This window comes from Gossypium hirsutum, chromosome A11 (genome assembly GCF_007990345.1).
Source record: "Gossypium hirsutum isolate 1008001.06 chromosome A11, Gossypium_hirsutum_v2.1, whole genome shotgun sequence".
Lineage (NCBI taxonomy): Eukaryota > Viridiplantae > Streptophyta > Magnoliopsida > Malvales > Malvaceae > Gossypium > Gossypium hirsutum.
In genome coordinates, this window is record NC_053434.1 from 23,797,168 (window position 1) to 23,823,487 (window position 26,320).

At 32.0% G+C, this 26,320-nt stretch overlaps 2 protein-coding genes across 2 annotated transcripts; both read left to right on the forward strand.

Annotated features, from left to right (window-relative positions):
• The first annotated feature begins 21,273 nt into the window (after nucleotides 1–21,273).
• LOC107958313 (uncharacterized) lies at nucleotides 21,274–23,540 on the forward strand. Its single transcript, XM_016894046.2, has one exon. The coding sequence runs from the start codon at nucleotides 22,508–22,510 to the stop codon at nucleotides 23,426–23,428; it is 921 nt and encodes a 306-aa protein (XP_016749535.2). The 5' UTR covers nucleotides 21,274–22,507; the 3' UTR covers nucleotides 23,429–23,540.
• A 1,187-nt stretch (nucleotides 23,541–24,727) lies between these two features.
• On the forward strand, nucleotides 24,728–25,935 carry LOC107958320 (uncharacterized). The gene has a single exon (XM_016894058.2). The coding sequence runs from the start codon at nucleotides 24,902–24,904 to the stop codon at nucleotides 25,781–25,783; it is 882 nt and encodes a 293-aa protein (XP_016749547.2). The 5' UTR covers nucleotides 24,728–24,901; the 3' UTR covers nucleotides 25,784–25,935.
• Nucleotides 25,936–26,320: the final 385 nt, after the last annotated feature.

A 26,320-nucleotide genomic window follows, 5' to 3' on the forward strand; every position in this document is an offset into this window, starting at 1 on the left:
TGTTTCTCCGTCTCTCTCCAAAGCTTTTAGCCAAAAACATCATTAATCATTTTAAACTTGAAATTTATCTAAATTTTAATTTAATAAGTAGATCATAATTTTTTAAATACAGCATATGATAAATTTTCAAAAATTTCCCCCACATATATACTAAAAAAAATGATCTAATGTCCTTATCTCAAAAAGAAAAAAAGAAACATATATACTCGAATTTTTATGTTAATATTGATTTTTTTTTCTCAAAAATACTAAATATGTAAAATTATGTATTTCGGGAGAAAAAACTCTATTCGAATTTAAAAACATTTCGCCACTTTTAAATGGTGAGATTCTTTCAACAAAATTTGGGTCAACTTGCCACTCACCCTTTATTTTTTTTCTTGAAGGAATAATCTGATTTTTTTTTGTTTAAGTTTGAATGAAAAATGCAGCCCCTTGACCTTTTTTATTTAAATTTATTTTATAATAAATTTTAAAATCATATAAATTTCAAGTTAAAATATGTTATTTATTATAGTAATATCTAAGCTTGAATCTTTATACTTAGAAGAGGTTTGAATGTCTTTATACTTAGAAAATTTCTAAGTTGAAATTGATTTTAGGTTTAGATTATTTTAAAATTAGGTACTTTTAGATTTGAATAAATTTAGATTTAAGCTTAATATTTTTTTATTTTATTTGAAAATTGTTAAATTTAAAAATATCAAGATTGAAATGATTTAAACTTCAACATGAATCTTAACTATAAATAATTTGAATTCAAAAATAATTTTGAGATTATTTGAATATTTCAATAACTCTTCGAGTTCAATTTAAGTTTAAATTTAGATTTTTTTATATATAAATAACAAATTTTAATTTTTACAAATATTTAAATTTTAAAAAAGAAATTATAAAATTCAAAATCAAAGACCAGATTTACTAAACTGCTAGACTAAAATCAATCTATTTCAAATTTCATTGGATTTTTAGTTCATAAAAAATAATTTTGTAATTAAAATTAAAATTCAAAACTTAATTTAAAAAGTGAAGCGTCTGCGATACATTGCAGCTTCGTTTTTCATTCAAAGTACAAACAACGAAAAGAAATTTAAAAAAAAAAAAACCCAACAAATATGATCGTATTTGTTTTGGCAAGGAAATTGAAAGTTTGCACAACCGAGTGGTTCTTAAAATCGGGTAATAGGTCCACTAAAATGAAGGAAGCCAGCCAGCCTTTTTTGAATGGGAAAGTCAAAGAAAACCCCAGCAATTATTTCCATGTAATATTTATTATACCCTCGTACTTGCTCAATCCCAAACTGAGAATCCACACCAAGCATCAATGGATACGAAAAAGTTGTATATTCTTTTGACATCAAGTAGTGTAGCAATACTCTTGTTATGCCTTGGGGCATCAGCAGAACAGTGCGGAAGACAAGTAGGAGGTGCTCTATGTCCAAATAGACCATGTTGCAGTCAACATGGGTGGTGTGGCACCCCGTCTAAGTATTGTGGAACTGGCTGCCAGAGCCAGTGTAGTGGCTCCACTCCAACCCCTATCCTCCCTAGCGGTGGCGACGATGTTGCCAGCATTATCACTCAAGACCTTTTTAATTAGATGCTTAAATATCAAAACATGGCAGATGTTTCAGTAATGGTTTTTATACCTACAATGCTTTCATTGCTGCTGCTCGATCTTTTAATGGATTCGGCACAACCGGAGACCTTACAACCTGAAAGAGGGAGCTCACAACTTTCTTGGCTCGAACTTCTCATGAAACAACAGGGCAAGTGCACCAAATGGCTCGTATGCATAGGGGTATTGCTTTACTAAGGAACAAGATGACTTTGGAATTTTTTGTGTCACACCTCAAGTCTAATGGGTCAAAGATTAGGCATTAATAGGTAGGAAAAATAATCTATTTAGCGAAGTCCTATCTGCCCAATTATTTATTAATTTTGGCGTGTAGGATGGGCGTATAACAACAATTGTGTAAGTATATATGTCAGATCACTTTGTTAGTTGAAGAGAGATAATTATTAATTAAAAATGTAATATGGTATAGGTGTACGCTAGAAGTATAACACGCCCTGTTAGTTTGAGTTAGTTTGAGTTACCTTACTAGTTAAGTCGTAAGGTAATCTAGTTACGAATCAACTGGATAGACTGATCTGATATTTATTATTTAAGATCATCATTGATGTTCTATTCAGAAACTGTAAACCATTATTAAGGACAACTCAGAGAATGTGTGACACTTATTAAGTTCCACCAAATAAGTTGGGTCATATTTATATGTGCAAGAGAGGTTCTGTAGCGACGTAAAAATTTCGCTTTAGTCGCTAGTTGAGGCGATTATTTGAAAATTTGAAAATGAAATTTCGGTTTTAAAGAGAAAAGGAGTCGCCGCCGATCTTTTTTCTAGGTGTGATCAGACACCTAATAAATCTTCTTTTTTAGAAAAGAAAATTTATTCTTGAACAAAAATGAAGGCCGAATTTGGGTCTACGTGAAAATCTAGAGAAAATAGGGTTCGGGAGTCGGTTACGCACAAGGAAGGTATTAGCACCCTCGCGACACCCAAAATTGGTATCTTGTTAAACACGCGTTGTCTTAATTCTCAAAAATACAAGTTTAATTTAATATTTAATTGCAATCCGATTAAAATACGAGAATTTGAAATTTTTGGTCTTTTAGAAGGACGTCTCGTTTTTAACACGAGCCAATGATATCCACCCAACATAGCGATGAAATCAGTGACTTAGTGTTGAAATTGGCACGTTGCCTTATTTATTAAAAAACATAAAAAAATAATATCATTTGCAATAGGAATTTGTAAATAATGCGAACGATTATACAATTAATGAAAAATATTAAAACGTAATATTAGAATAAAAATAACAATAATATTCAAAATAAAGAAAATGATAATAAAAATAATGTTCTAATAATATAATAAAAGAAATAATATATTTGTAATAATAGTAGAAAATACTAATATGTACATGAAAAATACACATGTATATATATGTTAATAATAATGATAATGATAATATGAAAAATATAACAATAGTAAAATAATGATATTAATACCTAAATATAAACATAGATATAGTATCTAAAATATAATAATAATGAAAATATAAATAGATAAGAAATATAATAGATGAGTAATAAGAAAATGAAAATATAATAATAATAATAATAATAATAATAATAATAATAATAATAAATAAAATGATAACAGTGATATTAGTAATAAAATAATAGAAAATAATAGTACATTAATAATAATATATGTTGATAACAATAATAATATATAAAAAATAGGAATAATAATATGGTAAAAAAAATAATATGTTAATAAAAATAATGGTAGTAGTAATAATAATTAATGGTAATAAAATACATAATAATAATAATAATACATTAAATTACAATAATAAAGTAATAATAGTGATAATGATAATAATAATAGTAGCAAAAAATAATAATATTAGTGGTAATAATAGTAATAATAAAAATATTAATATTAGTATTAATAATAACGGCGTAGTAGAAAATAATAATAATAATGGCAAATAAAAATAATAGTAATAATAATAGCAATAATAAATAGTACTAATAACAATAATACAAATAATTAAAGTTTGAAATTATTTACAAAGATACAAATGATGAAATGATAATAAAGGGAGTGATGATGTATAAATAATATAAGTGTGCTAAAAAGTACACATGTATATTAGTTTGATATGAAAACGTTAACATATAAGTAAACATGAAAAGAAAATGTATAAATAATAATAGTAATGGTACAACGGTAATGATAGCAACAATAACGATAGTTATAATAATAACAATAATAATAATAATAATAATAATAATAAAATTTTTGGGATAATAAAATAGCAAAAATGACTTAAAGGGATTAAATCGAACTTAAAACAAAAGTTTTGGGCCAAATCTGGAGTAAATAAAAGAGAAAATGACTAAATTGCATGCGCAAACAAATAAGAGGGACTAGATCAGGCAATAAACCCTCCCTCCAAAACGCGTACCATCGCAAGGGACCTGATTGAAATCCAAGCATAAATCCGGGGCAAAATTAAAAATCCATAAAAACTTAATTGCGAAATATCAGAAAAGCGGAAGGGCTAAAAGCGCAATTAGCCCTTCCAATGAAAAAACACGCGGATCCTGAGCGGAGCGGGTCGAGTCGCACGGGTCAAGCATGAAACGACGTCGTTTTGGGCGTTTAAGGCCAGTCCCAAAACGACGTCATTTTGGTGGCCTATATAAATCCAATTTTTTTTAAAAAGTTCATTTCTGCTCTGTTTTTTTAAAAAAAGTTATTTTTCCTCTTTGCTCTCTGCAGAGGTCCCTGTTCCGGTGAGAAATTCGACCGGTCGCCATCGCCGATCGCCGCCGCTGGCCACCGCATACGGTGGCCGAAAAATAAAAAAGGTATGTTTTTTTATTCTTTTTTTTTATTTCTTGTATTTTGTATATATCTATATATATGTTGCTTTTTAAAAAAAAAAGAAAGAAAATAAAGGAAATATATATACGTATATTCAAGGAAAAAAGAAAAGTAAACTAAAAAAATCAAACCTTTACGCGACGAATTTGTTTTTTGTGTTCTGCTTGCTTGCTGTTTTTTGTTCTTAAAGAAAAATCAAATCTTTTTTTTGTATTTCTCCAAAATTGCCGAATCCCTACAAATGATTTTTGTTTGGCTTTTTATAGCCATTTTACATCAATTTTTTATTATTTGCTGTCTTTTCTTCTTTGGTTTGCAGGTGCAAGTGGCGGTGGGTGGTGGTGGCAGACGGCATGGGACAGTGGTTAGGCTATGACAGTGGCTAGGAGGGCTAGGGTTTATTATTTTTTGTTTTATTTTCGGGTTGGGCTATTAGGGTTTTATTTTTGGGATGTTTGGTTTAGTGGTTAGGTGGGCTGTTTTAGTTTAGTTTGGGTTTGATTTGTTTGGGTTAGTTGGGTTTTGGGTGTGGGTTTTATGTATGATGTCAAAATTGGCCTACAACAGGTTCTATAGAAGATTCTTCTTCTTCTTGAGAAATGTAACTTTCTGGTTATTTTCCTAAAAATTTAAAATGTACCTTTTCCTGATTAAATTGGAAGTTATTATTCTGGATTTAATCAATGGTTATTCTATTTCCAAGTAAATATGATAGTTCTGCATGTTAGATTTTGATTAAATAAGTCTTTAAGAAGTATAATAATAGTTAGATTGTAAGTGCAAGGTTTTACATGAAGGTTGTCAGCATTTGAGATGATAATATATAGTATGTGAATAAGTTGTAATGGTGAACCTATGTTCTGTAAGCAGTTGTGATTGTTGGATCGTGTTGGATGTTCAAGTATAGAGCTTCGAGATTCAGTTTAAGTGAGTTATCAAGTGAGTCTTTACTCTGACTCTTGTGTGTAGATTACAAGTAAAGTATATACATAAAGGATGATAAAATGCATATGATACTTGGTAAATGAAAGAGTATAGAAAAGGGGAAATTTAGTGCCATGATAAAATGTATAAGTTTCTTTTGACAAGAACAATGATTGGTAAGTACGTACGTAAGGACAATGTGAATAATCAGGAAACATGGATGGTATGATAAGTGAATATTATAAGAATGTTCCTTTTGTGTTTGTCTTTGGTATAACAACTATCTTTCTAACAAGATCGATAGATCACGTTTGGAAAAGCAAGAGTAAGACCATGTGATTATGATTCATGGCATCTTAAATGATATGGAAACATTCATGGTGTAGCCTCCAATAAAATGAATACTAGATTGGCAGAACACGATACATGAATGTGTATAAGATCATGTGGTTAAAACCCATGGCAAGATATGTCTATACGATAGTTCATAGTGTAGCTTTCGAAATATGTAAATTGAATTGGCGGATTATGATACATGAATCTATGTATAAGTCCATGAGGAAGAAATATAACACCCCTAACCCGTATCTATCGCCGAAATAGGGTTACGGAGCATTACTAAACAAACAGAACAATAAACCATTCAATTCATACATCAATGCAAACATAATCTAATTTCATTCACATACATTCATAATGCCCATTAATCGAGCCCTCGAGGTCCTAAAAATACTATAGAAACAATCTAAGACTAAATTAAAAACATTTAGAAAGTTAAAGAAAAAATTGAAAAATTTGGACTGCAAGGGTCACACCGCCGTGTGCCTTACATGGCTGAGCACACACCTGCGTCTCAGGTCGTGTGACTTTCAAAATAGGGACACATAGTCGTGTCCCTCCCCATGTAACTTTCTGACTTAGGTCACAAGGCCAAGCCACACGCCCGTGTGCCAGGCTATGTAACCTTCGAAATGGCCTCACATGCCCGTGTGCCAGGCTGTGTGCTAGGCCATGTAACTTTCAAAAAGAAACCATGAAACCTACAGGTGACACATGGCCGTGTCGCATGGCCGTGTGTCACACGTGACTGAGTCACACGCCCATGTTTCAGGCCGCGTGGACACAAAATTGCCCAAATTCAAGCCATTCTCAATACCAAATCATGCAATCACTTAAAAACCTCTTGTACATATCATCCATGCATCAAAACTTGACCAAAATCTACATAAAATGACCAATTCAAAATTCTAAGATCATTCAACCAATATGCCATACAAGGCACCTCAATTTCAAACATTCAAACATACCTACTCAATGTGACATTAATCAAGCCAAAAACATACCAAATCAACCTATTACATGCCTAACCAATGTACCCTCATTAGTACCACAAGTATATACAATTGTACATCAAAATGAAAGCTAAACACAACTTATCAATTCATCAAATTCACACTTAACCAATGTACCTAACATAGGTACTTTAAATACACATATCAATAACACATACCATTTTTATTTGCATTGTAACATCTACTTCATTCACATATGTCTTATAGTTAACAACATGAACATAAGTCATACTTAACATTACACACATCCAAACCACTTATAAAGACATACATTCATAATACATGCCATATAAACTGAAAAAGGCGTTCCAAAAACTATCGAAATTAAGTTGGATAGTGTGACTTCAGTGTCGAACCTTCCGAGTATCTACAAAAAAAAACCAAGATTAACAGAATTAAGCTATAAGAAGCTTAGTACATCGTCATCTAACCAAAACATACTAGATGCTCACACGAGCCAATCCAACTGAAACACACCAATGCTCAAAAAGCTAGTCCCTCCTGAACACACCAAATAAAGAGTATAATACGAGAGTTCGCAACAAATACTAAACCTCAATTTACTCGGGTAATATAAATATACAAACCCTCCAAAGTCATCTCTACTCCAAACCCTCATAACACACCAAATCACGACTGTACTCTATCCCGCGTTCAATCCAAACCGAGCATCAAATTTCAAAAGTATATATCAAATAATCATTCATTAACAACAATTAATATATATATATGTTGTAGCATGTTATTTTACTCAACAATTCATAAATATATTAAATTCTAAACCGTACGAACTTACATGGACTTAATTGTAATAGTTGCAGAAGTTCAGAGACTATTTCGCCATTTTTCCTTTTCCATGAGTATCTACGAGATCTTAATCTAAAATGTAAAATTTCTCAATTATCAGCTTATATTTTACATTTCAATCCATTTTACAATTAATACCCTTTTATTTTTTAAATTTACACAATTCCCCAAACCTTTACAATTTTTGCAATTTAGTCCCTTAACCTGAAATTCATCAAATTAATCATTTTTCTCAAGTAAAAATTCTATCCAAATATACTAGGCCCTTAAAAAGTCCCTAATGAATATTAAATTTACTATAAAACCCTAAAATTTTAACATTTTCACAATTTAATCCTAAAATCAAAATCTAACAAAAAATCACTTTACAAAATTATCAAACAACACAACCAAAATTCCAAATACATGGTATTCATAAAAAACATTCAATATTCATCAATTCAAACTTCCAAAATTTTTAAAAGAATTAAAAAGAAGGTACGGGCTAGCTGGACCTAATTGCGATGATTTCAAAAACATAAAAATTACAAGAAAACAGGTCAAATTCCGTACAATGAACGGATAAAAGATGAACAAAGCTTCCTAGGTCATTAATGTGAGTTTCGGCCATGAAGAAGAAAAAGAATGAAGAATTTAGCCTTTTGATTCAATTTGTATTATTTAATTTTAACTTTTTTATAATTTTACCATTAAAAGTTTAATTTTTTTTATCATTTTATTCAAGTTGTCGTCCAACCAAAATACTTATGGGTAATTTACCACATAGGTCCTTTCTCAATTAACTTTTAAACTATTTAATCATCTAAATGTAATAATTACTAAGTTTTACACTTTTTTTTTATGATTTAGTCATTTTTCATTAATTAGCTATCTAAACGTTAAAATTTCTTGACCAAATTTTATTACGATTGTAACACTGCTTACCCGTATCCAACGCCAGAACAAGATACGAGGCATTACTGGACTTAATCTCAAACAAACATTCAAAATCGAGACATGAATTTCCACTCAAATTTAAAACTTTTCAAAAATATTCATATCATCCCTTAAACGAGCCTACGAGGCTCAAAGCATACATTGAGAGTGGTTCGGGACTAAACCGAGAACTTTAGAAAATTTCTCTATACTTAGAAATTTTTTCATCAAAACAAGCGTCACACACCCGTGTGGCTTGGGACACGCCCGCGTGGGTAGGCAGTGTGGTCACACACGCCCGTGTCTCTAACCCGTATAACTCTCTGTTTATTACGTCATGCACCCAAGGAAGTCACAAAGCCAAGTCACACTCCCGTGTGCTAGGCTATGTGGCAAATTTAATTTTTGAAAATTTTCATAAAATAAATGCAGACTTCACACGCCCCAGACACACGCCCATGTCCCTAGGCCGTGTCCTTCACACGGTCGTGTCTCTGCCTGTGTGGGCAAAAATAAGGCTATTTACCAAGCCATTTTGCCACATTTACTTGTCCCAACCTACACAACAACAAGCCACACCAATCTAAGCATACACATACAACCAAATCAGCCACAACAAGATATCAATACATCATTCGCACATGCTAACATTTATCATGCATTAACATCATATACTTTCTTTTCCATTCATGCCAATTTCATCTTCATGATAAGCTTCATCACATAAACATACCAAGGACCAATAAGATTAATATTAGCCAACTTCCAATGGCCATATACAAAATGAATCATTAACCATTACAATGCTAATACATTTGGCTAAACCAATATAACACATAACAAAATGACCAAGTCCCTATACATGACGTACTCAAAATATAGAAACCAAGTATACCCAAAACAATAGTTTGATAGTGTGAATCGAGCTCCGATGTTCCTCGATCCCCAAGCTAGCCTGGCGATATTATAAGGAATGGAAAGAAAATAAGAGTAAGTTTTAAAGCTTAGTAAGTTTGCATGCAAATAATAAGCAACATAAATCATTCATTAAATATATAACTACTTAACATAAGTTAACATAAATATCATCATGTATCTTAGGCATAACTTACTCATTTGCATTCTTACCAAGAGTTCATCTTATACTAAAGTCCATACTCATGAATTTTACATACATACCTGTACCAACTTGTAACATAGTCACATACTTTGTCATCTTTGACATACTCTTCGGATTACCTGTTGAACACTTGGAATACTATTGGATACACGAAAGGTCTCACACATAAGTGCCACATACGTAGCTGCTACCTCATATCTCATAACACATGGGTTCACACACGAGCTAATCACAGGCCTGCTCACACAAGCTGTCAGTCAAGACGTAACTACACGGGCTGCTCACACAAGCTTTCAGTATCCGCAACACATGCCGGACTACCCAGCCACTAGTAGGACGTACACGACTAGCACCCGGATTCATTAGATCACGTAACACATGGTTTCCTAGTGACATGTCACTTGTATCCTAATCTATTCCTAAGGTTCAACCGGGATTTTCTCATCGTCGAAACTTAGTTGAATATGTCCATAAAAACAATTGTACAATTTATGCAATATTAAGCATTAAATACATAATATAACGTTGCGTTATTTACACACAAACTTACCTCGGTAAAAAATAGTTGGAAATGGACCTAATCGTCAATAACCTTGTTTTTCCCCCGATCAAGGTCCTAACTTCATTTTTCTTGATCTATAATAGAAAAATTAACTTATTTAATTATCACATTACTTAATTCTGTCCAAAAATCAACTTACGGCAAAATTATATTTTTGCCTCTAAACTTTGACATATTTACAAATTAGTCCTTAAGCTTGTAAAATGAAATGTATCTATTTTCTTTGTTACCCAAGCCTAGTCGAACCTAAATCATATTCATAATAGCCCACATTTTTCATTAAATCACATTTCTACCACCCATTTTCACAACTTTTATAAATAATTCCTTTTTATGCATTTTTACTAAAAATCACTTAGTAAAAATTGTTTATCACACCTTAAACATTCAAAATCTTCCATCAAACATCAAAATACAAGCATGTCACACATGGAAAAATTTTTAAACATGAACCTTACTTCAAAATAATGGTAGAAATAGGTAAATCGGGTTACGAGGACTTCAAAAATGTAAAGAATATTAAAAATGGGGCTAGGATGCACTTACAATCAAGCTTGAAAGTTGAAGAAATCCTAGCTATGGAGCCCTTATGAAATTCGGCCAAGGTAGAAGAAAGATGAGCAAATTTTGACTTGATTTTCCCTTTTTATTCTTTTATTTACCAAATGACCAAAATTCCCTTAATGCCTTTCGTTAAAATTTTATCTCACCATGTCCATTTTTGTCCACTAACTTAACAAATGGTTTAATTATCATATAATGACCTCTAATTTAAAATCTCATAGCAATTGGACACCTCTAGCATGTAGAACTCAACTTTTGCACTTTTTATAATTTAGTCCTTTTTACTAAATTGGCTACCCAACGTCAAAATTTTCGAACGAAATTTTCACAAAATCATCTGTGAAACCGTAGACCATAAAAATATAATAAAAATAAATTTTACTGTGTTGAATTCGTGGTCTCGAATCCATTGTTTCGACTAGCCCCAAAATTGGGCAGTTACAATGACTAAAATGACTCTATAAATATTCTAAAAACAATATTTAAGAGTCAACAAGAAAAAAATTTATGGTCCCGAAACCACTATTCTGTCACCACTAAAAATCAAGTTGTTACAAGAAAATCATGGCACACTTTGTGAAGTCCACCAGGACAATAGATACGTGACTCTTTATGTCACATTTGTGGCGTATTTTGTATGATTTCATTATGGCATATTTTTTTATCGTATGTTTTCCTTTGAGGTGTATTCTTGGTATAGTCTGATGGTGTATTATGTTTGGATCTTTGATGTGCTTAGTTTTTTAAGTATGAAATAAAGTGAGTGACTGTTGTATGGTAAATTCAGTATAATTTTGATCAGATGATAATAAGGATAAGATAATTGAAGTTGACTGAGGGAAATAGACCTGTGTGTAATTGTATAAGATAGAAGAAGATGTTCGTGAATAGCAATGAAAATCCGTATATATGAAAAGTGTATTTGCCATATCTGAGTAAACTAGGTATTACCTTGAAATTGTAGAATCTGAGTAGTTCCATTATTCGGGACATATTGATACTTTGGTTCAGATAATTTTTTGTCAGTATATAGCAAGCATTGAGACTGAACTGAATGCTATTTGGTTAAGAGTTGACAATATGTAAATTGTATAGGTATATTTCAAACGTGAAATTATTCGCCCAATATTTAAAATTGTAAATTACCATTATGAAAGAAGTGTATGTGAGGAGATATGATCAGTATATAATGTACTGTGAAAAGATCTTTGTTGGAGTATTAAGCAATATAAGAGTACTGAAAGGAATGGAAAGATTGCAATTCAGTTTAATAGTATAAAGAACGGGTAAGAGTAGAAGTGTAGTAATTAGCGTATAAGTATAAGTATAAGTTTGAAATTGTGATGGTATTTGCCCAAGCCAGTAAATGAATTAAAAGAGCAATTGGCATGGATGATCTTTTAGTTTTATAAGTATTCGTTAAGATGCTTTATTTCAACTCTCACTAAGTTCTTTGAACTTATTTATGCTATCTTTATGTTTCAGGTATTGATGTTAGGTTGCGTTTGGAGGGACGTTGCCAAGAATACGCCAAGGAAGGGACACGTTGGATTATTATGCATACAGTGTTGTGGTAGTGGTGTAATGTAGAGATTCATTTTATAAATTATGCAACCATCCAAATGTAGTTGTAAAAAGGATATATTGTAAAGTTCAAAACATGTTTAGTATAAGAAGAAAGCCAAGTGTTAGTCATGAAACATGTAAATGATTTTATAAATTATGTAACCGTCTAAATATAGTTGTAGAAAGGATTATTATTATGTAACTCACCAACGAAGAATATGAATGATCTAACTCTTCATGAACCATGGAGTGGAAGAAAGCCAAGTGTTAGTCATTTATGAATGTTTGTAGTATTTGTAGTCATTTATGAGTGTTTGTAGCATTCCTTATGCATATGTAGCAATCAAAAAAGATTGAATCTTGACAATCAAAGTTTAAAACATGTTTTCATTGGCTATGACTCAAATTTTAAAGGCTACAAGTTGTACAACCCAAGCAAGGGAAAGATTATTGTAAGTCGAGATGTTAAGCTTGATGAATGAGAAAAGTTGGAATTAGGAGGTCCAAGAAGAACATTCTTATGATTCCTTTCTATATACTGAGGAAGAAGAGGAGACCATGGCATTGGTGTAAGATGTTAATCCTCTATCTTCACCTGCTCCTATCCATGAAGAAATTTCCAAAGAAAGCTCGATTAAAAAACCTTGAAAAATGACAAGTATCTATGATTTGTATGATTCTACTGAAGTTATTAATGACTTATTTTACCTTTTTGTAGGTAGTGAGCCACTAAACTTAGAAGAAGCTATGAAAAACGAAACATAGAAAGTAGCTATGGATGAAAAAATCAAATCTAATGAGAAAAACAACATTTGGAGTTATCAATACTTCCAAAAGGTCATTAAGCTATTGGAGTTAAGTGGGTTTTCAAGAAAAAGAAGAATCCAAGTGGAGAATTTGAAAGATACAAAGCAAGACTCGTTGCTAAAGGTTACAAGCAAAAGTATGAGATTGATTATGTGAAGTATTTGCACTTGTTGCTCGAATTGAAATAATTTATTTACTTATTTCCTTGGTGACTTAAATGAAGTGGAAAATACATCAACTTGATATAAAGTCGGCATTTCTTAATGGGTTTTTAGAAGAAGAAGAAGTTTATATTCAACAACCCATGGAATACAAAGTCAACAGGCAATGAGATAAATGTCTAAGGCTAAAGAAGACACTATATAGGTTGAAATAAGTACCCCGAGCATGGTATAGTCACATCGAAAAGTACTTTCAAGGTAATGGATTTGTACAGTGTCATCATGAATATGCTCTTTACATCAAGATGAATGATGGTGGTGGTATCTTGGTTGTTTGTCTTTATGTGGACGATTTGATCTTTACGGAAAATAATCTAAATTTGTTTGAAAATTTCAAGAAGGACATGTCACTTGAGTTGAAATACCTTCTAAGTTACTCATGCTTGGGGCCTTCATAGTATATATAAGTTGAATGCTCAAAAGCAAAAAGCAAAAAAAATCATAGTAAAAGTGAGTTTCAATCCTAATATTTTTCTTGTCTTTCTTACCAAAACCTTTTTTAAAACTTATTTCTTTTATTCCACTTTCCAACATTGCCTTACCCACTCTAAGAGAATAACTGAAAAGATGAAGGGTGGATTTGGATAGGCGATGGTGTGTGGTACAGTATCTAATCTCATCGCCACTGCTGTTTTTACACTAATCGCAAGTAAACACATCGCCTATCCAAACTTACCCTAAATCAATAAAAATATTAGTAGGAAATTTCAAGTTTTAATCACTGAACTAATTAGATTGTCTTCTAAAATCAATAAAGTTGTGATATGTGGTAAAAGATAAAAGTTTTTTTTAATGTATTTGTTTAAATAAACAATATTTTGTGGTCTCATTTTGTAAACTTTGACATCAGCATAAAATGTTAAAGAATTCAAATTCAAAAACTTTTTAATTTCTTTGTCGAAAAATATCTTGAACTTGACCTGGACCTTGACTTTGTCAACAACCACAACCATAATCCAGCAGGAGAAGCAATAAATGTGATCTCTTGAAGGACCCCGATGCGGTAGCAGAGGCATCTGTACTCAGTCGTCTAACTCCTCACACACAACCGGATCCAGAAATCATGTAAAATGAAATGACAACGCTCTCGACCCTCCGTCTCTCATTTGCTTATCTAGTGTACGTGGGTTTTGTAAGGCTATGTTGGCTCTTATTTTATAATATGATATTCCTTTCGGCTGGCCCAGAATAAGGATCCTCAGCCTGAGATGATTTTTTTGGGCTGATAAACAATTGGGTCTAAAAATCAAATTTAAGCAGCACATCCACTTCACCTATTTTTATTGGCATAATAATCTAGTCGTCTAATTCAACTGCATCCTCCGTATATTTGAAATTTGTTAATTTTAGAAATTTAATTTTTCTTCTTATCTAATTTAAATATTAGAATCTAATTTAAAAAATTTATTAATAGTGCTACCCCTTAGAAAAGTAAAAGATTTCAATTCTTGAAATTTGACGCCTAACATTTTGACATGTTAAATTAAAGACTTTTATTATAGAAAATGTGCAAAGTGATATTAAATTGTTGAGCCGGAGTAATTGATTTTGTGTTTACTCCAAGTAGTCTTGAACCTACATGTTCATAAGCCTAATTCGTACTATTACCGAACTATAATAATTCCATTCTAATTATATTAGCATTAGTGTACATATTTTACTTCACCAAGAAGCTCAATATTGATGATTTGACCTGATTAAATTGTTCTAAATGAGATAATTATGTATTAAGGGACAACATTTATATATGTGCGACTTTGTAATAATATTTGAAGTCTTTACAAATTTTTAGTTCTTTTTTCTTTTTGGTGAAATCAATCATTTAAGAATTCATTTTAATGTTTTTGCTGATTACCCTATATGATTGCAAAAGATTATGATCAATTTTAAAGTTAATGTTGCAACGAGATTAATTTGATGTCATTATGAACTTGAAATTGAGAGGGAGAGATATTAATCATAATTAATTACCATAATCACATCAGTTAATTTGAAACTTATTGAGGCATAATCACGTGTAGTTTTGTTGAGGCATATAAGCTCCTAGCTGTACAAACAATATCTTGGTGAGCTTGATGAATGAAATCAAGTCTAAGCAGGACCCCGTACGTACCACCAAGGTAGATTTCTAGATTTGTAATCCAGGAAAACATAATTGCAAAATTTAATATTAAAAGAAAAGCACCGTTCAAAATTATGGTACGACAACCGCGGATATGGTGGATTTAGTCGCTAAAAAGAATCTTGGCACCCTCACCCTCTTCCGATCTTCATTTGCGGATGGCATTTGGGCATACGTTAAAAAAAAAAAGATGTCCACCTACATCCAAATTCGACAACAAAATTTATGGTAGATTGATGTCCTCTGCTTCTGCTAATGTATGTAGATAAGACTTACGACAGGTTATTAAGGAAAACACCAACATTTTCCTAAATTAAACTATTGGACAAAAGGTAGAAAAAAACAACATTGTTTTTGGTTGAGTACAATGCATTTGGTAACTTCAATAGTGCCCCCATTAATTAATGATCAGGAGAATCAATGCTTCTTTCCCTAGACTATGAAACGGAGCATGTGAACCATGCCATTTTTTGCATTACAGTATTACACTTTTTGCATCACGGTATTACACTCTGCCGCCCCTTTGCCCTTCTCTCAACCACTAAGCTTTGTTATTCTACTGTTTCTATTTAGTTTTACATTAATCATCTTCCAAGCTTGTAAAAATTGAATGCCTTCTTCAACAAACCATCAATCTGTCTTTTCAGCAGGTGGCCTATACAATTTGTTGCAGAATTCATGGGGTTTTGTTGTATGTCGTGGCCGCCCTATATACATAAATGTAAGATTCTGGATCATGAAATTGCCAGACCGTTAAACTAATTTTAAGGACGTGACAGTGGTTGAGGAAATGATTGAGGAGGCAAGGCAGCATACGGCTTACACGGCCTGTACGAGTTGTTGGCGATTTGACACCATACATTGTTCATCTCTCAAACGTAACTTGAAAGAATGATAAACAATTGTAGGTTGCTGGCTAGATATGCTACAAGCATCTTTTCGATTGTAAAGTGTCATCACGTGGTCAATGATTGGCCTAGCTTCGGCATGAAATTGCTTTGTTATACGTAGATGGAAGAGTTACCGATATGTATAAACAAAAACGTGGTGAGAGGCAGGTTCAAATTGCCTGTTTAGATGCCTAATCAGAAACAGGGTGTCGTTACTTCAATATCCTTACACGTCGAGGACACAATTGTACACCTCGTTAATTGTTCATGGCATCAGTATTTTAAAGGATTGGTCATTGTTCATGAACCAGATTTTGTGAGAGATACGATTGTACAACAATCGTGTTGAAATCTAATGAAGGGCAATTTATTATAATATCATATTTATACTTCACTTTAGATTCAAAATATCCATTTGTATAGATATATAGTGAGATTGGTTCCGCAAGATTTAAGGTAGTATGAGCGATGGGATTAATTATTATAATGATCAAATCAAAATTACATTTAAAATCGAACTCAATACTTCATTTCGTTTCACTTCATTTCAGTTAACGATTAACCTATTAGTCAATTCGGTTAATGATAATTCGGATCAGTTAACCGATTGAGCACCTCTAAATATATATATCAATTGAGTTTATATCAAGTAATAATTTATGATTAACTTATATCAAGTTGATGATTAATGAAATTTATAGATTAATTAAATTATTATATACAAATCAAAATTATAAAAATATTGATAAGTTTTGCTTATAAATTTATTTTTCTAATTGGAGAAATAAAAAATCTCCAAAGAGCTAAACTTGAAGAGGATCCCAATTTATTGTTTAATTAAACATAGAAACTCAAGGGATTAAAATATATTTAGTGATTTCTATAATAGGCATTTCTACAATTACATTTCATCTATAATACCAATATTAAATTATTTTTTTTGTAACAACCTCATGTTTCAAATTTTAGTAAAATTAATTTTATTTTTAAGTGAAGTATTTTAACTTTTAAAATATTTAAAATTTATATAAAAATATATTAATGATATTTTCTTAAATGAGAATAACCGTTAATAAATGTAATTTGATTTAAAGATATAATCAAAAGTTCACTAACTAATATTATTAATATATTATAATTTTAAAATTAAAAATTTTAAAATTCAAATATAATCTAAATATCAAATGTTGTTACTAGGATATAACAACTACATTTCTATAATATCCAAAAATTTTGTTATAGAGAAGAATAAATGTAATAAAAATCCCTGCAATAGGACATTCTATCGGCAAAAGTATTAAGCTTCGATGAAAGATGATGGGTGTAGCATGATGGGTCTTTTGTTTCAAATTATATTTTCTTGGTATTATCAAGTATCCTCTATGTCTGTTTTACGGTTCATAGAGACAAATTCTTTTAGAGTTCGTGAATACATTTCCCAATAACATCTCTAAAGTTCGAACCCGAATCTTTCATTGAGAGTGCAATGAATAAAAAAAGGGTAAATTGCCAAAATAGTCACTTTTGTTACTTATGTTTGAAATATTACGTTATCGTTTGTTTCAAAATGGTCACTCTACCGTCAAGATCTATTACCTCCCAAACGACAGTAATGGATTTTAAATTCCAACGTGGATGTCCAGCCAAGTAAATTAATTGATTTTTTAATTAAATAAATTTAATTAATTGAATTTTGTTAATTAATTAAAGGAAAAAGTTAATTTAGTTTCTTGAAATAATCAAAATCAATGCATTGGATTAATCCTTGGACTAGAAAAAAAGAACCCTTGGTCTCCTTATTCTTTTAGTTTTCGTTTCCATTTTGATTGAAAAAACCATACATTTTCATAGTCATCTTTGTTGAATCGAAACAATAGAAATCAAATTGACTGCTCCATCAATCGGTTGAATTTTTTTATTCAAAATGGAAGAACAAATAATCAATTCAATGGAAGGTCCATGCATGGATTATAGTAGGTAATGGGGTTTTGTTATTTACCTGAGTTTTGGGTTTAGATTTTTTTTTTTTTGTATATGTGACAGACAAAAAATACATGCTTCCCCTTTGTTTATTTGTATATTATGGGCAACCACAAAAGCAAGCAGGTATAAAGGTTGGAGTGTCCATTTCTTCTTCTTTTTCTTCTATGTCCTTCTGCTTTTTTATTCTGTTCTCCGATTGTAACAAAAAAAAAATCAACTGTTGCTTCTTTTTAAATTGGAGAAAATTAAGTTTTAGGGCAAAATTTTGTATTCTATTTTCATAAAAAGAAATTAACTTTTTTCATCTCAGTTGGACCTTTCACGTTGACATTTAAAATTTATTTTTAAGTGTCGCGTCAGACTATCATTTGGGAGATAACAAATTTTAACAATAAAGTGATCATTTCGTAACAAAATGATAACGTAAGGGACTAAAACAAAAGTGGCTAACAAATATATATGTCTAAAATTTCATTTCACGATCAATTAACCTAAAGGAACAGCAAGTTGTCATATTCCATAGATATTTAATAGAGAGTTTCAAACAATTTGAAGTGAAGGAAGGCATGCAAATGTTAAATTAGGTTGGTGAGTTTCGTTTGAAGAAGAACATAACCTAACTAACAAGCTAGAAATACTTTGTATTCAAAATGTTAATCCTCCTCCTCAAACATCTTAAAGTTACAACCTTTACTTGTTACCAATAAAGCACCTCTCAAATTAAGTAATTAGTGATTACTACCTTTACTTATCTCTATTCTTTTAATAAAAAAAGTGAAATGCATTGACTTTGAGTCATGTTGGCAACGTGGGCAATTGACGGAGGGCATCGTTGGCATTATCACCATGCATCGTCATCTCAAAACATGCAAAGGTTCTCTCTTCTTCAATTATTCTTGGAATCAAACTTTGAAAATTAATATTCTTAATTTATTTAAATGCCACTTGGAATACATAAATACATAGAGTTGTGAGGGGAAAGATAGATCCACGTAAGCCATCCTCTCTAACCTAGCTTATGTTTGGACAAATACATGCAGTGATGCGGAATGAAATTATTGAGGGATGAGGATGCAATATATTCAAGTCCAGGGGTTTTAATTTAGCCACATGCAACTGATTTGGGTCTTGAATTGATATTAAATTCATTATCTTAGATAGTATTTTTTTTATATAATTAATTTGCTGATTACACATGACAAACATTGGTTTGTTTAAATTTAATATATCTTTCTCTTGTTGAAAACATGTAGAAAGAGTTTGAATGATAATAGCATCATCAATTTTAATCATGGAATTAGGAGGTGGTTCTCCAAAAACAAGGCAGCAGGTACATAAATTAATTAATCATTAATTCAGGTTAGATGATCCATTATGGGCTACCGGCTAACGACTAATGCCTCTCATTATTTGATTATTAGTGAAAAATGAATGGCCGACCTGACAAGTGGGGGAAGATGGATGTTTAGAGTCGGCAGATGATACATATCCAACAACTAATAATTATATATTTTTAAAATATAAATTTGCAAGTAGCAATCCGACACTGGCCATTGATTTTAGGAAATGAGCGGCCACCTCTTCTTAAAGTATTTCATGCAACCTCTTCTATGCAAACTCATTTTATCATATTTTTAAAATAAATAAATAAAATATTTTAATAATATTTAAAGAAATTAAAAATATGTTAAAGATTACAAGAATATTATTTATTCATAAGTAATATTTTCTTTTTGTTTTTTCAATATTGTGTGATGTTATTTAGGGGTGTTCAATCGGTTAACCGACCCGAAATAACATTAACCGAATTAACCGACCCTTTAAAATTTTTAACCGTTAATCGAACCGAAATTTTTTCAAAAAAATTAACCGAACCAAAATTTTTTCGGTTAATTCGGTCGGTTAACCGAATTAATCAAAAAATATATTTTTTTTTATTTTTGGTTAAAATAAGTATAAAATTAACCGAATTAACCGAATTACCCGAATTAACAGAATTATTTTTATAAAATTATATTTTTTATATTTTTATTTTTATTTTTAGATTTTTATTTTTATTTATTACATTATTTGTAATTTTTATAATTATGTTGGGTTGGGTACTTGGGTTAATATATATTAGATTGGGTATTTGGGTTTATGTTGAATTGAGTTTGAATAAATAGTGGATTATTTATATATTATAAATTTATTTATTAATATTTTCGATTAACCGAAAATATTCGGTTAACCGACCGGTTTCGAACCGAATTAACCGTTAACCGAAAACTCAAAAAATTATTAACCAACCCCCGACTCAATTAATTCGGTTAACCGACCGATTAACCAAATTCGGTCGGTTAACCGGATTTTTTCAGTTTTACCCGAATTTTGCACACCCCTAATGTTATTAGTGGTAGTACGCATACTCTTCCATAATAATAATGTTGGTTTTATAAGTTAATCGGGTATCAACTCAGTTAGGATCTTACAAAAATATAATTCTACATTTAAAATAAATTATATTATTTGAGAGTATTTTAATTTTTTTATCTTTAAAAAAAACCAATAAATTAATATACTATAATAGGATTTGTACCCATGACATTTGGGCTAGAAAAACTTTACCACTTAACCATATTATTATTATTTAATTATTAAAACATTTGACTGAGTTGGTGTCATGAGTCAATCGGGCACCAACTCGATTAGGAAAATTATGAAAATGTCATTTCATATTTAAAATAAGATATGTTATTCTAAGGTACTTTAGTCTTTTTTTATTTATATATTCAAAGAAAAACCAATAACTAATTTACATATGGTAAGATTTAAACCCATGACATTTTCATGGATAAAACTTTACCACTTACTTAACGCTTTATTTTGAGTTGATATTATAAATTAACACAACGTTGACTCAAAATTTATGTTAATACCATGATAAATAATTGTATTACATTCAATAATCTTAACATGATGTATACATGTTTAACATGATACATGATGTATACATGTTTAACATGATGTATACATGTTTAAGTTTGGTTTTAAACTCAATATTTTGTTTCCCATTTTAATATAGTACATAATTTAGTTTATGACCTGATAAGAGGCGATACATCAGCCAAATCAAAGAAGACAAAGCGAAAATGTTAAAAAGAATAAAGCCACCCCACGGATCATCATGGCTCATGCATGCTCTTGTTTTTTATAAATAAAAAAAGAAGAAAAAATGTCGTTTGCTTCACTTTGTTAAGCCAGGTGCTTCTCTGCACAACTCTCCAGCCTTATCACATGTTTGAGAAACAAAAAATCAGTGACCTCTGGACTCAGTTCCTTCACATGTTAATGTATGCCTCGTGCCTTACGGGACCGACTGCCTGAAACATCTGCTGCACACCCATCTTTGCTTTCCTCTTCTTAGATGGGCATGTGCTTTGCAACCTTATCATACATAATCTACTCCTTACAGATCACCCTTTGTCCTCAACTAAAGCAACCGCTAATGTTGTTCATCTCTTCAGGTTCTCCACTTCTGTTTTACAAAGCCAACACACAAGACCTCAATTTGCATGTCTTTCCGGACCTTGTTACATTCAAAAAACTATACGACATTAAACTATAAATAATAATCTCTATTCAGTTCCCAAGATAAATGAAAATCTTCTGCTTCATGCTTCCTTGTCTCCTTTTGGACACCAACTGCACAGTAACAACCATTACCCATAGATTCCGTTCAAGGACTAGGGCTAATATTTTTAATGCTCCAACATCTTATCTTAAGGTAACCCAATATTCTTTAGTCTATGACGGTACAACTCGCTGTTGGTTCTTTGAAGAAAGACATGAATTTCAAACATCAACATGTATATATATGAGTAATTATTATCATCATCATCAAAGAATCAGAATGACTTATTGTTAATTGAGAACATGGTACTATTGGAGAGGCAAAGAGGCATGCAGTTAGAGTATTGGCCTGTGTTTGCTGTCTAAATATTCCATCTCGTTAACGTTGCCCATCTTATGACCATAAGAATTAAAAAAGAATTACGGGTTACCTGGTGTTGCCTTAAAATACTACAGAAAGTTAGGTCACCCACAACGCCATCACATGCGTTTAGTTACCTTGACGCGAATATGCCAAGGGTTTCCCTTGTTATAAATAGCTAAGTTAGCGAATCATTTGCAAATTAAGCTTTCAGAACTGGTAAAGTAACTAAAAAATGGCAGCCTTACCTCCCATCTCTGATGTGCATCAACCCGTTAGGTCAATTAGTTTACCCTCCAGGGTCCATCCCACTTGTGTTAAACTTGAAGCCGCACTTAACCATCTAAAAGCCTGGAAAACATCCTCAGTTTCAACCAGTACTGCTGGTTTTTCCGGTGAGACCATTCGGATTGGTCTAGTTGACCTTGCAGATTTGTATAACTGTGTCCGAGAAACCATCACCTCTCCTCAAACCCAAAGAACACTTGTTCAGTATCAAAACGGGAGACTCGTAGAAGAGGCATTAGATGAGTCCGTCACATTTCTAGACACTTGTGGCAAAGCTAGGGATCTATTGTTGGCGATGAAACAACATGTACAAACCCTTCAATCGGCTCTACGCCGAAGGCGTCGAGATTCAAGCATTGAAACTCAAATTGCAGCTTACATCAACTTCAGGAAGACGGTAAAAAAGGAAGTAGCCAAGTGCCTTGGAGCATTGAAGAAATTAGAACGCAGATTCGTTTCCTCGTCCACACCCTTGGATGTAGACCCTCATCTGCTAATGGTGGTCAAAGTCCTAAGAGAAACAACCTCCATTACCATCTCTGTTTTTCAATCTCTCCTGTTCTTCCTGTCAGTTCCTTCGATGAAGACAAGGGTTGGAGGATGGTCAAAGATTACAAAATTGATTCCATTACTTTCATCTGAAAGAGAGCACAAGGTGATAAATGAAGTTGGGGCCGTCGATCTTGCTTTCTACTCCATCAACGGACAGTTGAAGAATGGCGGTGGCATGGTCGAAGTCGAGATGTTGCAGAGGACTTTGAAGGCTGTTGGTGCCACCATTGATGGCTTTGAAACTGGATTAGATTGCGTTTTTAGGTGTCTAGTTCAAAACAGGGTCACTTTTCTCAACATCATCACTCATCAGTGATGCCAAATTGTTGTGTAGTTATACTTTAGTTGAAAGTTGGATATATAATACAAATAGAATTAGACTTCTATAATTCTCTCCATTTTGCTTTCGTATGGTTGTTTAATAATTGAATGCATAAAACATCTTCATTATAATTTCAAAAGACTTAAGCTAAGGCTAAATCTATAAGAATACAAAGGCAGTCAGCAGAGACAAGACCAGCCCCTTAGGCCTTATCATTGAATATTTTCTTCTCTTGTACCATGGCATGATTGCCTTAAAAGCGTAAAAGGTGTAATGGTAAATTATTTTTCCCGAAAATGGATAAGTGTAGCAAATCGTTAATAAATAATAACATAATATATAATCATTAAATTAAATTAAATATTATAAAAAGTTAAATATGAGTATCAACTTATGATGAATTAAAAATAAGAATTCGTATTTTAAAAATTATCTTGAAATCTTTCAAAAATTATTAAAATATCAATAAGTTGAGTTATAGTCCGATCAATAATTTGGCATTCTTTAAGGGTAGTAGCTTAGATGTTAAATGTCTTTTAAGAAATTATTGGAATGGTAGGGTGTTTGACTGTTTGTTTTAGTCAGTTCTTTTAGGTTTTTTTTTTCCAAAAAAAATGAAGGCTAAGTTTTAAATATTTAAAAAAGAAAATTCAAAATTAAATATAGCTAGCCCACCAACTAGTGGAGGATTGGTAATTTCCAGATTTTCATGGAAAGAGCAACAGCTGTGATGACAAAAGGCAAATCAATGATTTACACTCCTTATTATTGGCACACGTGTTGGCATAGAGCAATACGTGGTCTTACCTTATTACCCGAATTAGATATGCCATGGATGGCTTAAAAGATAGAAAAAAGGTGGGTTGCTTTTAAACAACGTCCAATGGGCGAGCAAATAAAACAAAATGATGGAGACAAGAGTAGTACAAGCCACTCGTGCACACAATATAATAGCATAAAAAGGGTTGCCAATTATGCTATTATCAAGATCTTGGAATTATAATATCCTAATAAACTATTACACTTTGCCATTCGGTTTATGTAACAGATCTAGATCTCAATCTCGAGAAATACTATTAATAAGCACCTTTTGCTGTTATAAGGTTCTTACAAATGGAGACACACCAGGTAAGCCACATATTGAGAAAGTGAGACAGCTGCTACTATTTTTTATAATTTGGGAAGTTGGGATAATGTGGCAAGCAGGCAGGGAGGCAAACTCTTTAGGTTACATCCAAAACATGACACCTCAAGCATGCATGCATATTTCTTCATCATTTTGGTGAATGACGTGACATGGTATCCGGATTCAAAGGTGGGAAAGCCCATGCTGGCTCACATGATTGCTCACATTAGAATTGCTTAGCATTCAATACTTATATAAATAGATATTCCCTGGTGTGGTTTTGACAGAGACCATCTCAAACTCTCAAGCTCCGAAAGAAGAAAAAAAGCAAACTAAAAAATATGGGTGGCAAATACCATGTAAGATCAATCAGCTTGCCTTCAAGGTCACATCCTACCACCCTTAGAATCGAAGATGAGCTCAACAGGCTCAAAGCTTGGGAAGCATCATCACCTTTGACCACATGTGAGTCGATTTTTACATGTCTTTCGGGATTGGAAGACTTGTACCAATGCATGGACGATCTTCTCAGCATGCCTTCGACACAACAAGTCCTCTCCCAGTATCATCAACATGAGAAATGTGTTGATGAATTGTTGGATGGATCTGTGAGGCTTTTGGACATTTGTGGCATTGCAAGGGATAACATGTATGAAACCAAGGAACATGTTCATGCTCTTCAGTCAGCTCTCCGAAGGAGAAAGGGTGATTCGAGCATTGAGGATAACATTGTTAACTACACTAAATTCAGGAAGCAAATGAAGAAGAAAGGAAAGAAATTGATCACAGAGTTGAAGCAAATGGGAAACAAACTTGGAGAATCACCACTCCTCCTGGACCAGCACCAGGACGAGGAGCAGTATCATCATTTCTCAGCTGTGATTCGGGTCCTAACACAAGTTAATGCAACCAGTGCTTCAATCTTCCAATCATTTTTCTCATTTTTGTCGGCACCAGTTTCCTCAAAGCAAACAAGATGGTCTGTGGTGTCAAAGTTGATGATGCACAAGGGGGTAATATCGTGTGAAGAGAATGTAAATGAATTGGAAAGCGTGGATGCTGCACTTTGCAAACACACTTCAGATGTTGAGAAGATGCAGATGGCACACAAAAGATTGGTGGAGTTGGAAAGTGGGATTGAAGGCCTAGAGAAGCGTTTGGAATGCGTGTTTAGGCAGTTGATCAAATCAAGGACATCTCTCTTGAACATAATCTCTCAATAGAGATTTCCCAAATCTATTTCTTGTGCTGAGGCATCCAAATTTTAAAGGACATGCCCAGAGATTTTCTATTCCAATCTGAGTTCAAACCAATTTGTACATTACACACAAAAATTATTGTTATAGAATGATATATAAGTTACGTCATTGGATCATTCTGGCATGTGTTTTGAATTTCTTCCATGTAATTTGACAAGAAAATTATCAAAGTACAAGTTTAACAAAAAAATTATCAAAATACAAGTTTAAGAGATCAAAAGGTAAAATAAAATTAAATGGAGAATAAAAATAATAGAAAATAAAAAAAAATCATTACTACCTTTATTTAATAGTTTCTCAAATCAAGAATCACCTTCAAAAATTGATCCCATCAAGTTGAAACTAATAATATTAGGAACACTCCATATGAATCATTATCTATTGAATAGATGAACTTACTTTGGAATATGGCATGATTATGGATAAAACTCGTTGAGAAACTCATTGCATGCTTGTTTGTGTCTACACATTTGTAAATTAAGGCAAGAAATGTTATCAAAG